At 46.8% G+C, this 15,283-nt stretch overlaps 1 protein-coding gene across 2 annotated transcripts in view; it reads left to right on the top strand.

The window, feature by feature from the left end:
• LOC146805169 (uncharacterized) overlaps positions 1 to 15,283 on the top strand; it is a 182,432-nt gene that overhangs the window by 70,976 nt on the left and 96,173 nt on the right. For both annotated transcript variants that reach the window (XM_085622361.1, XM_085622360.1), the window contains exon 5: positions 6,694 to 6,795. In XM_085622361.1, coding sequence (XP_085478487.1) covers positions 6,694 to 6,795 — 102 coding nt within the window. The remainder of the gene's footprint in view (positions 1 to 6,693; positions 6,796 to 15,283) is intronic.

The raw sequence follows: 15,283 nt of genomic DNA, 5'->3' as shown, positions 1-15,283 counted from the left end.
ATCACACTTGACATTTGGCCATGGAAGGGAACCCTATGGAACCTAATGGGTTACTGGACAGAATAGTGGGCAATGGTGCAGACCACCAATAGCACAGCACAGGTCTCCAAGTTTCATTTTGTTCATGTTGTGTGTGTGTGTATGTGTGTGTGTGTGTGTGAGTAGAATTTATTTCTAATGTGCATTAAAGTACTTTTGTTCTTGAAAGTAAAGCACTACGTGGACAGTCATTTATTAAGTTTCGCCTGCACAGCTGTGCTTGCAAAACCTCTTGTAAATAAAAAACAAAAAATCATAAAGGGGCCATTACTTTCCTTCGCCTACCATTGTTTGGCTCCTACGTCACTCTTCTTTCCTAACTTCCTGTTGGTAAGTGGCTCCTACTGGCCTCTGGTTTCCACCTGGACTTGGAAATCTTCGTCCATGCCATGGAGCCTGGACCAAGTACTGCTTCCTTTAGGCAGTGTCCTTCCACTGTCCACCAGGCTCCTACAGGTACTGTTTTATTTCCTTTTGCAAATGCACTCTCCTCCACCCTGCCCTCCTCCCGCTCACAGTTGTATTTTTATCCACCCACCACCCTCCTCTCGCTCTCTGTTGTGAAGCCTCAACCCACTCTCTATTGTGTTTTGACCCCCAAAATCCTCCCATCTCCTCCTCCCCACGCTCTCCATTGTTCTCCTCCCCCCCCCACGCTCTCCATTGTTCTCCTCCCCCCCCCCCCCCCACGCTCTCCATTGTTCTCCTCCCCCCCCCCTCAAGTTGTTCTCTCCCCTGGGTCTCCGTTGTGTTTTCAAGTCCCTTGGTCTATTTAGCACTGGCTTTGTGAGATATATTGTTTGTTGTATTATTATTTAACTATTCCTGTCTTCCCATTTTGACCTAAAAATTACTTGTTTCTGTGCTCATGCCCGTTGGCGAGATGCCCGGCTCCCGCATTGCAGCTTCTTGTGCTCTGCTTCAAATGAGCAAAGAGTGACCGGAGGAGCCTGGGGTTCTGGGGCTAGGAGAGCCAGCTGGGATGGGCAAACATACCACCACTAAACGTGAGGGCATTGGAGTGCTTTTCCAGAAGCAACAGTTAACATTACGCCTAGATCACATTCCTTTTTTATGAACGGGGAAATTAATTGATTTTGCCCAGAATCGCAGGATGTTGAGCCAACAATACAGTAAGCTGGTTCCCCAGTTCTAGCGCTAAACCCTCTCCCGTATCTTACTTTTCATTCTCGTTTTTTTTTACTTACTTCCCTGTCTGTTGTTGCGAGCTTGGAAACGCGAAAGTGTAAGACATGTTTCAGCGGATTTAAGCAGTTGAGATGAGCCTGAGGGGCACTGAGAACAAGAGTGAAACTTTGTTGTATGCAATCGGTAGCACAATTATGGAGGTGATGGGCTTGTGCATGTTATCAGAGCCAATGAAAGCCTTGTTACCCCTAGGGCACCGCTGAAGGGAAAAAACTTGCATTAAGGGGAGGGAGAGCAGGGTCTATGGTCGTCATGACTACAAAGACGTTTGAAAGAGTCCTACGTAAACCCCATATCTGCTCTGTATTGATAAACATAGAAGCAATGAAAAAGGCGTGGCAGACTTTTGCAGATGCTTGCGGACACACTGCACATATATCACCACCGCTAATGGTAAGTGGCGCTGTTTAACCAGAGTCTACTTCATTTGCAATTAGTGGTTAAGCGCTCACACACGTTGAGAAGTTTCTTTCCTCTTAGCTATTGCCGTGGGAGACAGCAATTTATAGAGTTAGGTCAGATGGAGAGCATGGGGTCTACAGCTGAATGTTTTCTTTGTCTATGCTTGGTCAATCTACATTCCCCTGGTGTCAGCAGCTCTGGCCGTTGTATTGCAGCCCCCCACACATCGGGCACAAAAAAAGACATTAAGAAAGCTAAATAGCTCTGGCGACAATATTTATTTAGACATGTTGCACAACAGTCGAGCTGCTGTGCAAAATGGTTTAAAGAAAAAACAATTGCTATGACTTGGTCAATTCTGGCTGTGTCATTGCGCTTTGGTTTACTTTACTTTAAGCCATATTTCACAGCAACTTGCATTGCTGGGCAAGATGTCCAAATAAACATGGGCAAAGCCAGTAAATCTTGTGTAAGCGAAACCTATTGGTTTTTGCCAGTGCTTGTGCTAATGTATGTTTGTTGAGTGCCAAGCTTGGGCAACCCCACACTTACCTCCTTGAGAAGCCTGTGACTTCTCGACATGGCTGCAGCTGAGAGTCAAGTGCTTAAGGGGTTGTACTTAGCCCGTTTGCAAATCCATAGTTGGATGGACCTTGGAATATCTGTGGCAGACGACCTCACTCCATCCAATGAGGTCTAGTAACCCCTCCATGCCACATGATCTGATAGTACTTGTGCCTTGTCTACCTCCACAGCATTTTTTATTTAAATTCTTTATTGATTTTACAAAAAACGCAAACAACCTCACCCAATCTAGTTCAAATCCAGCAACCCCTCCTTGCCACATGGTGCATCTCCCAAATGTGGTCTGACAGTCCTGGCGCCTTGTCCACCTCCATAGCATTTTAAATGTAAATTCTCTTTATTGATTTTACAACAAGCGCAATGCACATCATAGAGCCGTTGTTACACTAGGCTACTGTTGCAGGGATTCTGCACAAACACAGAACTGTGCGCATGATTATGGGACCTCTGTGTATTGGGACTGAGTCTTCCTACCACCTTAGTACCCACGAGCCCAGGACCGACTAGCTATAGTGTCTCACCTGCTCACAGATAAGGAAATGATTAGATACCCCAGAATACCACACTCCCTGATCTCTCAGGAATCGCGGTAACAAGACACATCCTTTCGCTTGCACTCTTGTACTCATCCACAATAAGATCTGACAGTCAAGAAATCGTTTAAAATATTTATTTTAACTAACGTTCTCTAACATGCCTTATATGTTCCACAACAAGCAGGAAAATGCACAATACAAATATAGTCAGCATAGCAGCTAGTCCATAAATCATGAAGGGAGATGTCATCATAAAAAGACAGTGGAGCGTATCCTCCCTCCCCTTGCTACAAGCAGTAATATTATATATTAGAAGATCTCTGGGCTTTGTCAGCAGACCCCATACCTCAGCCTATAGATGGTAGATCTACTTCACAGGCGCTGTCTCGCTCTTCTCCCTGGAAAGGTCCCTCTCCAAGTGTGACACCTAATTCATGTACCCCACTAGAAACCAAAGTACGTTGTCCAAACAACAGCTGCATCAGTATGTTTTGTCTAACGTCTGGCCAGAACAAAACAACAAGGGGCATTGTTGTTGGACCTTGCACATAACGTTCAGTCAAAATCCCAGGAACATGCAGAGTGTGAACACAGCGATGAGTTCTCATGTGAAAGCGTTCATTAAAATATTGCAAAAAGAAAGGTGTGTAGTAACGTACACAAAAGAAGCAGGCAGGCTGCAGCGTGCTCATGCTGAGTTAGTGAAAAACGACTGTCCCTAGGGCCAGGTGACACTACCACACCATTTTTGTTCTTTTCTTCACAGAACCATCTTGCTAGAAGGTAATCCTCTAGATCAGTGTTTCTTAACATGTGGTCTGGGGACCACTGGTGGTCCATGGAGCCTACTGTGGGGCCTGTGACGGCTTATAAATTTAAGTAATAATAACAGATTATTAATACGTGTATAAATAAAACAGCAACATTTAAATTTTTTAATGTTTTGTATATGTGAAGGAATGTTAAATTGGAGCCTAAAAATTGTTAGCATCCTCACATTGATTTGCGGGAGAAGTGGAAGGGCATCAAACATAATATAGTATTCACAATAAGTGGCTTCAGTTGAATTTAGAAAAGTCATGAAAATTAAAATAGTGATTTAAAAAATAATATATATATTGGTGAATTACATTCTTTTGTCATCATTTCTGTATTTGTCCGATGAAAGCTTGTTTCTGTCTTTTAATGTATTTGTTTAAGGTTCAAATACTCGAAAATGCTTAGGGTTCCAGTAATGATGTAGTGCGGGTACATAGAACTCAAAAGGTTACAAACCACTGCAATAGATTGGATTCATTAGATTCTGTTTTCTTGGGTCTCCTGGACCTGTGTGAAAACGGTTGGTACACTGCTGGGAATGATTTTGACCTCTAAGATGTTCATAAGTGGCATGATCAGGACTATACTAGCCATACGGGACAAAACCCTCTATAGGTTGTGAAGGTAAGTACTGCATCTGGATGTTTAGGTCATGTAGCCCTGAGGGTGCAGCACAACTGTGCTTAACATCATGCATATTGTTTTCTGCTACACAAAAAGTGGTCCTGCGTTCTGTGCCAGATCAATGGCAAATAGAGTACTTTACAAATTCATCTTCAGTACTGGCCCTAATAGTTTGGTATTGTGGCACTTGAAGCAACTCGTATAGAGAGAGAATTGTTTGCTTGTGAATTGTGGATTTGCTGTGAAGACATTTTTCATTTGCCTGTTAGCTTTGAGTCCATGTCTTTGCCCAATTGTGCCTAATTTCCTCAGTGTGTGGATCATTGGGGCACAATTCAGATTTTCTGTTTTCTAGATCATTCCTCAACAAACCACAATGATTTTCTGTTTGCTTACTTTGATCCTTGAAACCTTTATGGTACTGCCGTGGTCTTGTTTCAAAGTGTGTAAGTGTGTCTGACCGTCACAAGACAGACTACCATAGGGACATGCGCACTTTGAAAAGTGCACCATCAGCCCCCCTCCTCCCTGCTGCTGTCATTCAGCAGCACCCTGCCAGAGTCAAAAATAAAATGGTAGTAAATTACCATTTTATTTTTCATCTTTCTTTGGGCGTTATTTAAGTGGGGCGACGCTCCTCTGCTCCAACGGTATAAGTCGTCCCTGAATTATTTGTGTGTCTGCCACTCTTCTGCATTCCTGCTAGTTTTTTATTCGCTGCCCAGTTACTGTCTCTGGCATTAAAACATTAATTTTTTGAGAATCTGAGAACAATTTCAAGTTCCCGGACCACATTCCATTTCTCTGCCCCTCCTGACTGAAAAAATGACACAGTTCAAAATGTGGGTCTTCACATTTAGATTAATCACCACTGACAGTCACTCTTATTTGTTATTTTATCCCACCTTCTGGGCAACCTGTGTTCACACTTTCATTCCTCCAACCCTGTCAAGTGTGGGTGAGGGTAGTCTTTGCTAACTAAAACCCAACTGTATCCATTAGCACATTGTGGCTTGCCCTCAACTCTCTTGAAACCTCCAAGAGGCAGTGTAGCCTCTCCCAGACTCTTCCTTAGAGCTGCATAGGTGGGGTAGACTCCTTCATTCATCCATTGACCATGCCTTTTGGCTGGGTATAAAAGATTCTCTACCTCACCCATGGGGTCAAGTAGGCAGTGCTCACCCTTTTTGTAGAGATCTGTGCCTCTCTGTAGGAGACCCCTTACAAAGGCTATAGGTGTGTTCTGAATTGTCCTTATTATAACAAACTTGAACATCATGTAATACAGCAACCAAATACAGAATGCTATCACTAAAATAGTTTAAGGTAGTTGTTTAATGGTGCATAAAACGTGTTCATTGATCTTGTGTGCAACATTGCCTTTTTAGAAACAGGTTTTGTTTGTAATTTGGCGGGTCTGCCCTGTAACTTGGCGGGTCTGCCCTGTAGTGCCCTACTTGTCAATTACATTGAGTCTGGACTGCTTTCTCCTCTTGATCTAGCCCACTGTTTCACAGATGCCTTTTTCATAAGCTAGATTGTTGGACTCCTTCCCAGTCCCCTTCTGTCACTGGAATTCAATTTTGGCTCCTGAATGTTTGAGTTTTCCTGTCAAGCCCAACTTAGATATAGAATAAGATTTGTCTACAGTGTTCCTTCGGCTAATTACCCCCAGCCAGCACCTTGTCTGCTTGCTGAAACTGTGTTTTTGATCCAAGGCATTTCTTCTTCCGAGCTAGGGCTTAGGTACACCTGATGGTAGAATTTAAACGTTTTCCAGGTACGTCTTTGCCATGTTCTTTGTTTAATATTGTGGCACCTCTTGTCTTTTCCATTCTCCTGCACCCCGACCATCCCATTAACACACACGTCCTCAGCCCAACTCACTCTGTACACTTAGTCCTCTTCTATCCAGATACCACCATACTAAGGTTGACTAGTCTGCTACACACAGACGCTTTGCTGAACTCCAGTCACACAAAGCACCTGCTAATCCAGGCTGCCAAATAGTCACTTTTCCGCACTCATCGCTGGGGTCCTGGGTGGGACTGGTGGTCCTCTTGCTTTCTAATGGGGTCCCAGATGACCTTTTGTGGCGGCTACTTGTTCTTCCTTGAGAGTTTATCATGATAAGTGCTGTTGTTCCTTCGAGGTCCTGCTAAACTGTGGGCTTTGGAGTTTTCCTAGAGATTGGTTCAGGTTGGTGTACAACTGTCCCTCCATCCGCTCTCCCTTCTACGATTAAAAGTGGATCAGGATCACCATTATGAATGGCATTATTGACCCAGTGGCTGAAGCCAAAGTTAACTACAATTTACCAGGTGTTGTGCATTGTATTTCTGGGGTTCGTTGTGCCATATGGAAACATGATCAAGAATGAAGCAGTTATTTTAGATTACTTTTCCAGTTTATGGTTATACAATTTGGAGTGTTTTACTCTTTATCTTCTTGTATATAACAACATACTTTTATTTTACAGAAGGAACTTTTATGTCTTCGAAATGAAGTTATGAAGGTGCATTGGGAAAAGGAAGGGATGTTGGCAGTGCAAGACAATGTTAAGAAGGACATCCAGCAAATGGTAACCAGTAACTGTCTTGCAAAATGATTCTACAATTAGCTATCTGGTGAATGTTAACATTAATTGCTCTCACAAACTTTTTATTATCTGTAACCTATGGTTTAGGTTTCTTTTTACTTCTGGTACTCAAAAAACAAAACTGACAGCATTTGGATCAGTGATAGTCCATGGTAAAATCATGAATATGCGTTACGATTAAAGTGTACTTCCTGTTATGCAGTTTAGCATGGTTATAAATGTATTCACGCTATGGTTAGTCCGCTTAAAGGAGTTTAATGTTCGGGCAAATGATTGGCCTCCATGTTTGATTGATGTCCCGAGAGTCATGTCTGACCTAACCCGAAAAAAAGTGTTGCTGGATGGTTTCCAGGTATATACATGCTTGGCTTGCACATACTTGCACCAGTTTTTCCCTTTCCTGGCATACTAAATGTAAAATGTAAATCCGTATTTGTAAAGCGCAAGCTACTCACCCTTTCAGGTCTCAAGGCGCTGGGGGCTGTATTGGAAATTAAGTAAGCTATTACCCAGAGTCATATGGTGCTGTGCTGAGCTGCCGCCGGAGCCAGAGATCGAACCGTAAACCCTGTGCTCCGGAGTCAGCTGCCCTGGCCGCTGCACCACACCTCTCCACTCATACTAGAAAGCCTCATGTGATACACAGGTCCTCACGTTTGATTATTATATCATTATTACAATTATATTATTATTTGGTGGTTGTTAGACTTGTCAGCCTTAGGGTAGCCTTCACCTAAACTTTTTCCTTACTCCTCAATTTTGACTGTTCTTGGTTTTGTTAGCCTTGGGAATCGGTGCACTTTACCACTGCTGACCAGTGCTAAAGTGCGTGTTCTCACTCACTAAAACATGATAACATTGGCTCACACCCAATTGGTACGCTTAATGTACTTATAAGTCCATAGTAAATTGGTGCAGCATGCACCTAGGGCCTGTAAATTAAATGCTGCTATCTGATAGAGATATCTAGCCGCAGATTCCTTACCCTTGAATTTCCCAGGTGTCAGGCTGGATCCGGAAGACTTTTGCTCAAGCAATACCCTTGCACGCCGGTAGGTGGCGTCGGTCGGCTCCATGTGACGCTGTTGGTGTCGTCCGCGCCAGAAGTGACGTCCGCTTCACCTATATAGGTGCCACCTGGACGTACTGACATCCGTTCTTTTCTTTCCGCACCAGCTAGCGCAGATCCGTGAAGAGAGCTGCCCTCTGTCACTTTTTAACAGGCCTTTTTTGACATCTTGTTGACGATTTTTGGTGTGTAGACTTTTTGCAAACTTGCCGAAGAAAACTTCTGGTTTTAAAATGTGCGGCGCCTGCCATGTCGGTGGCAGATCCACAGTTAATTTGTCTCTTGTGCCTGAAGCACGACCACAACTCGAAGTAGTTGTCCGACTGCCAGGCCATGGCTCCGAAAGCTTTGCGGAAGCGGTCCCTAAAGCTGCTGATCGTGCCCGGCGCTCGCTACCACACTGTTTGCCCTGGTGGTCCCTTTATAGGCCCCTGTTGAGAGGAATGTCCGGACACCGCTCAGGTAGTCCTAAGTCCTCATCCTTCCACTCAAAGTTGTCCGGTCAGTCTGCTAAGAGGCATAAGAAACACAAGAAGTCAAAGCGTGCTTTAACTTCTCCCCTGTCCGCCAGCCGACTTGACGGAGGAGTCTCAATGCTCTAGGCCTCGCTCTGTGGAACCTGCGCCTGAGTCAGCTCCGCACTTCTCTGCCTTGCCAGTAGCCGAAAGGACCCCCACCCAGCTTAAAAAAATGTATGACGTCATTTAGGGCCGGTGGCTCCAATGCTAATGCCCCCCCCCCCCAATAGATCTTGCAATGAATCCATTCCCGCACCACTTGTGCCACTGCGACCTTCCCCAGTCTTCATGCCGAGACTCCCTATGCTTCTGGCACCCCATGGTGCCAGCCCAGTTCTTTTCCCTGAAGACCTGGAGCCGGATACGCGCCTGCCAATTCCAGTGCCGACTGCGCCCTTGGGGCCTGGGTCAGTTCCTCAGCCTTTTTTTGAAGGGTAGAGCTGGAGAAAGATTGGGAAGGGTCGCTGTACTCTTTACAAGACCAACCTGGGCACAAAGTGGACTAGTATGAGGAAATCGGTGAAGCCAGCGGCCTGCTTTGCTCCCCCTACCGTGGCTACGGAGGAAGGAGCTTCATATCCTATGGTTGTGAGAAGGGCAGCTGAGGTCCTGGTCATGATGAATATCTTGGCAGAGGTTCTGCAGCCCGGTGTCTCCTCCTCGGAACCCCTCCAGCCTTTCAACTAGGCCTTGACTGATGTCCTTCTGGGAACCTGGTCCAAGCCCAGCACAAGTGCTCCTGTGAATAGGACAATAGCCCGCTGCCATCACCCTGTACTGGGCGACCCAAAATTCAGCACCAACCACCCTACCCCCAAGTGCTTGGTGGTCCAAGTCTCTACCTCGCAAGTTGTGTTCCCTTCTGGACCCCTGGACAGGGAATCCTAGAGGCTGGATAGTTGGGGCAAGAATATTTTTTCTTCCTCGAACCTTGCATTGCGGTTCATGAACACCGCATCGCATGCCTATTGGGCCGTTACTCCCACTCCTGTGGGAAACGTTGCACAAGTGCTGACACAGGTCCTAGAGGAGGTACGGGCCATTCTCTCCCAAGCCGTATCAGATGGGAGAGATGAAGCAAAGTTCATTATTCGTTGTGGGCTTAACACGACCGATTCCCTGGGCAGAGCAGTGTCATCGACGGTGGCTGTTCGACACCATGTCTGGCTGAGAACTTTTGGTTTTTCTGGGGATGTCCAGGCTTCCCTTATGGACATGCCCTTTGATGACACCTGTCTCTTTGGAGACAAGGCAGACATGACCCTTGAGCACTTTAAGGACTCGTGAACCACAGCCAAGTCCTTGGGCCTCTCAGTGGCCATCTGTCCCCCGTCTGCCTTTTGCCCCTTTTGTGGCCATGGAAGGGGCTTTCAGCTGCACCAGCCATATCCCATCCACAAGACCATGCAAGTTCGACAAACTCTGCGCTGCCTTGAACGCTACTTTGCTTGACCCTGTGGGTCGGGCGGCCAGAGGTCTGTTCAGTTGATTCCTCCCCCCGCAACCTCCAAACCTTCCTAATCTGACCGTTCAAGATCATGGGCAGTTGGTGGCAGGATCAACCAGAACCTCCACCACTGGCAAAACATCACATTGGACAGGTGGGTTCATAAGATATTCCAAAGGGGCTACTCCCTACCCTTCAAGACTATCCCTCGCTCCATGCCTCCAACGTAAGACCGACTGACTGAAAACCACCTGAACTTGCTTCAAGAGGAAGTCAGAACTCTCTTGGCCAAGGGAGCCATTGAGAGGGTTCTGGCACCAGAAGAAGGCTGTTGTTGCTATTCCCGCTACATTCTCGTCCCGAAAAAGGACAAGCGCCTTTGTTCTATCCTAGATCTGTGAGCCCTCAACTACGTCTTCAAAAAGGCAAAGTTCAAAAAGGTCACTCTGGCTCAGGTCTTTTCTGCCCTAGACACCGGAGACTGGATGGAAGCATTGGACTTGCAGTATGCCTATTTTCACGTTAACATCCTACCTGCTCATCGACGTTTACCTGCGGGTTCACGGGAGGCCAAGACCACTTTCCGTTCACGGCGCTCCCCTTTGGCCTTACCAGCACCCCTCTGGTGTTCACCAAGGTGATGGCGGTGATAACCGCTCATCTGCACAGATCAGCGGTTTCAGTCTGCCCCTATCTCAATGACTGGCTGAAGGCGAACTCGCCTTAGACTGTCCTCTCCCGCCTCCAAACTATGGCAAGCCTCCTGTCTTGGCTGGGGTTCACTATCAACATGCTGAAGTCACACCTGATTCCTTCTCAGACACTCCCTTTCATCAAAGCTGTTCTGGACACAGTGCAGTTTCGGGCCTATCCTCCTGAGCTGCGAGTCCAGGATATTAAGGATATGATACAGCTATTTCAGCCTCTATCCTCAATTCGACTTCATGGCTCCGCACTCCTGGAGTGGAACGTTGTGAAAAGTAACTGATGTCAGTGCACCTAGGTGGCGCTTAAATATGTAACGCGGATGTCACTTCTGGTCTGGGACTAAACAAACGACATCACGCAAAACCAACCCACACCACCTAACGGCGCACAAGGGTATTGCTTGTGCAAGTCTTCCATATCCAGCCTGTCATTTGGGAAATTTAAAGGTAAGGAATCTGCAGCTAGATCATGTCTCAGATAAGGTGTTAGCGAAGATGATTAACTTGTGCAGTGGGTCTGCAGCAGTGATTGTGCTGTCCACTTTAGTAGCTATTTTAAACATCTCCGGTGTAGGAGGCTGGCTTAGTTTATGATGCCCACTTATTCAAGTGGTGCACCATGCACTAATCCAGGCAACCCTTATGGTGATTTTAGTGGGCTTTGATAACCATTGAAAACTCGAGAGCAGCCTTCAGGCTTATCTTGAAAAGAATGTTACGCAGCTTGTTTTACCAGTTTAATCTGTAGTGTAAGTTAAATGAAAAAGAACCACACAGTGTTTATATAAAATACTTATATTTATTACACAACACTCACAACATTGGCATAACTCCTACTCGTATATATACTTCAAATGCAATCTGGTAAGTAGCACAAAACACAGTGGTCTCCGGGGGGGGGGGGGGAGGGGGGGGCTGAACCAAACCAAACCATATACTAAAAAAGTAGACTGTGAAATGCAAGGGAGAACAGGACTTGGACAAGAAGACCTAGAGGAGCTGGGGACATAAGGAACCACCCGAGGGAAGTACCCGCCCCCCCCCCCCCCCCTCCAGTGGATGCCCCTGTGAACCAGGTTACATACACCAGGGAAGCCAGTTGCGTAGGTGTGAAGAGACGTCCAAAATCTCTGTAGACAACAATGGAAGACTTACAAGAAAATGTCCCTGTAGAAGACGTGGAGAAGTCCGGTGAAATCCAAGGGTGGATTCTGGAAGCAAAGAACCTGCAAGCAGAGAGGACCGAGTCTATGCCATTCGGAGGTGACCTGGAGACACGAAGACACCATGCCCACTGATGTCTGGAGGTTCAGGAGAGTTGACGGTGACCTTGTCACTGCAGCTGTAAGGACCAGGCGCCACTGAGGAAGACCAGCAGGCATGCACAAGCTGTCGTATGTCGGTGACTAGGTGGTCGGTGTCTGGCAGGAGCACCAAAAAGCTTTGGTAGCCGCAACTGGCGTGGAAGATGAAGAATGAGCAATGTTGGGACCAGCATGGTCCAAGTGACTCACCAAAAGCAGGAGGGTCAGAGCAGACCCCGAGCAAGCAGGGGAGCCTACTCGGGCAGTAGAAGACCGTCAGAAGGACCCACAGGCCAAAGGCACAGGAGTCGCAAGAGGACCTCGAGCAGCTCACAAAAGATGAAGGCCCATGGTGCAGAAGATGCTGTGAGGACACTGATCTTGGAGGTAAGAGATGCTGGAACTTCTTGTAGCCCTAGATCTCTGTAGTTCAGAACCAACAAACCTTGGCAACGGTAAGTCGCCAGGTGCACATAGGTTTGGTCCCAGCGGTTCCGATGAGGCATACTGGCATCAGATGCAGGGGAGTGACTCATTCCCCCCAAGGGAGATTTCTTCGGGTGTTCTTGATGCCCACAGGTCTGCTGAAGAACCTGGCCCTAGGCACAGGCACAGACGACGATCAAGACTTGAAGAGCAGTGAGACCAAGAGCAGCAGGAGTCTTCTTTGGTGCAGTCTCGGTTCCAGTCGAAGTCAAACGAAGTCCAAGTGTCCAGACAGTCAAAGATCGACAGTTTCAGGCTTGAGTCTTGTCCCACGACAAATCTAAGAATCCACCCACAGGAAAATCCTTAAGTATCCTAAGGAAAGGGGCGGAACAACTCTGGGGTTCCTCCCAGAAGAGAGGCTGGACAGAGGGGAGGCTACTCCCATGTTTTTGTCCAGTTTCGCGCCAGAGCTGGAGCCAATGGCTCCCGGGTCTGGCTAAAACTGGAGTATGCAAGGAGGGCACTAAATGTGCCCTTCAAAGCAGTGTAGTGGTGCTGGCAAGCGTCCCCACTCCTGCCCAATACGCTAAGTCCTGTCTGGAAGGTGGTCACACCTCCCTGTGACAGCAAACCTTTTGTTCTACCTTCCCCTTTTCGAGCTTGGCTCAGCAAAAGGAGGGCAGAATCCTGTTTGTGGTCGGCAGCAGCACTAGCTTGCTGGCAGACCCTGAAAGGCTGTTACCAGGAGTACAGGGGGTAGCCAAGGGCATCCCCCCCAGTACATGGGGTCATACTTCCAACAGTGGAATTGGTGTTGGGGTATGATTTCAAGATGTTTGATACCAAACATGACCGGGTTGGGATCAGCCACTATATAGTTGGACATCTCATAATAACTAATGTCCACTATATGTATTAAAATGGCTGACTTTACTTGCAAAGCCTTAAGAATCGACTCCGGGGTTTGTAGGGGTGTCCTGCTCATGCAGGGGTATCCTTGCATTTAGAACCAAACACCCTGCCCTCAGGACAGATGAGTCTGCCATAGGGTGACTTATAGGTTTTAAGTGCGGTGACCTCAGATATAAGGAAACATATCAGTTGTGTAAGATGGGAGGACCAACTCCCACGGGCTGCAATAGCAGGCCTGTAGTCACAGTTTAAGTGGACTTCTGTGGATGGCACAATATATGCTACAGCCCATGGGAGACCCCTGGTGTACCTATGCCCCGCGTACCTTAGTGCCATATACTAGGGATTTACAAGGGTACACCAGTAGCCAATTGTGGAGGTACAAAAGTACTTACCATGGTCAATTTAGGGGAGAAAGCACAGTGACTGGGGTCCTGATTAGCAGGATCTCAGTCAAACTAGGTCAAAACACACTGACACCATCAAAACGTGGGGGTAACCATAAAAGCAGATCCTAATTTCCTACATCAGGCCTGCCATTGAAGGCTGTGTGTGTAGTTTGAAACTAACATTTCGACCTGGCAAAATAAAGCTTTTGACAGACCTAAACCTTTCTTTTTAGCCCTAAAGAGCACATGGGGCAGGGTGCAGTGCATTTTAAAAAGTTGGAGATGTACTTAAAATGTTTACATGTTCTGAAATAGAAAAATTCCTAAATTCCCTTTTCAGTACTGCAAGGCCTACTTCTCCCATAGGATAACATTGGGTTACCTTATTACATTTAAAAAGATATAACTTTCAATTGGGAAGCAGGTAGGAATATCAAGTTTGGTGTCTAAAGAATTTTAATTTAACACCCACTTTAAAGGTAAAGTCAGATTTTAACTCACACTTATGAAAATGCCACTTTTGCAATGTTGGCATTTTCTTTTCTCACACATTTGGTGCCTGCAACCTGTTTCCTGGATCGCATGACTTGGTGTAGCTGGCACATGACTAGGTGTAGCTTAGTGAATTGCTCCCAGACAGTGACTCAAAGGCAGACTAGTGTTGGCAGGATGGGCCATCTCTGACCTGATAGGGGGAGGAGCTGTCACCTACCACATTTGCATATCACAAAGGCTCTGCCTCAGCACACTCACGAAGCATTTCACATCAGTTTGTTGTTCACCCGAGACAAGCAGGGGCCAGAGCAGAAAAGCAGGAAATTCCAAACACTTCTGGGGGTGGAAATCTCCAGAACCTTCTCCTACTTCAAAGCTGGTACCAAGAATAAATATTGGACCCTGAGACCCAACTCTTCCATACACCTCAGGACCTGTGGAAGACTCAGAAGGATTACTATGCTGCTCTGCTGCAAGAAGGACTGCTACACTGTTGTCCTGCTACTCTGCGTCCCTGTGAAAAGGACTGGACCTGCATCTTGAACCTAGCACCACCAGACTGACCCAAGGACTGGCTTCTGGATCAGAACCTCAGGGACAAAAAAGGCTCCAACCACTTTAAACCCAGCTCCTGGACTCTGCCTGCTGTGAGTCTTGCTCTCCAGTCCTGAACCCTTAGAAGTGGACCCGAAGGTGCTCTGCCAGCCCAGCTGTGATCTCTTAGGCATAACAAACGCAGTGCGACTCATCCCCTTGCATATGAATCACCACTACGTGGTGCATCCCCAGCACAGGACCTCGCCTCACAGCCCATTAGAAATGCTGCAACGCAGCGTTTTTCAGACACAGGACTTTGCATCGCAGGTCTCTGTCGTCCGTGTCCTCGACAATGACGCAGGGTCTCGCAGTGCAAGCCTTTTTGATGGCTCTTTTGGAACCACCACTGCATGGTGCCTCCTAGATGCAGGACCTCGCTTCGAGGACCGCAGCTCATCTGAACCGCCACTGCGTGACACAGCCTCAACCTAGGATCTCACAACACTCCAGAACCATGATTTAGGGTACTATATTCAGTGGGCCTAACTGGGTCCTTGTACCCGACCCACGTTCCATCGTGGACAGCCTAAACATGTGACTTTGTCCCAGTCTGGTGCGACCAGATAACCACAGTTAGAACTTTGTGCTTTTAAGGACAATTTT

This window comes from Triturus cristatus, chromosome 8, assembly GCF_964204655.1.
Source record: "Triturus cristatus chromosome 8, aTriCri1.1, whole genome shotgun sequence".
Lineage (NCBI taxonomy): Eukaryota > Metazoa > Chordata > Amphibia > Caudata > Salamandridae > Triturus > Triturus cristatus.
This window is presented reverse-complemented; position numbering and strand designations above follow the sequence as displayed.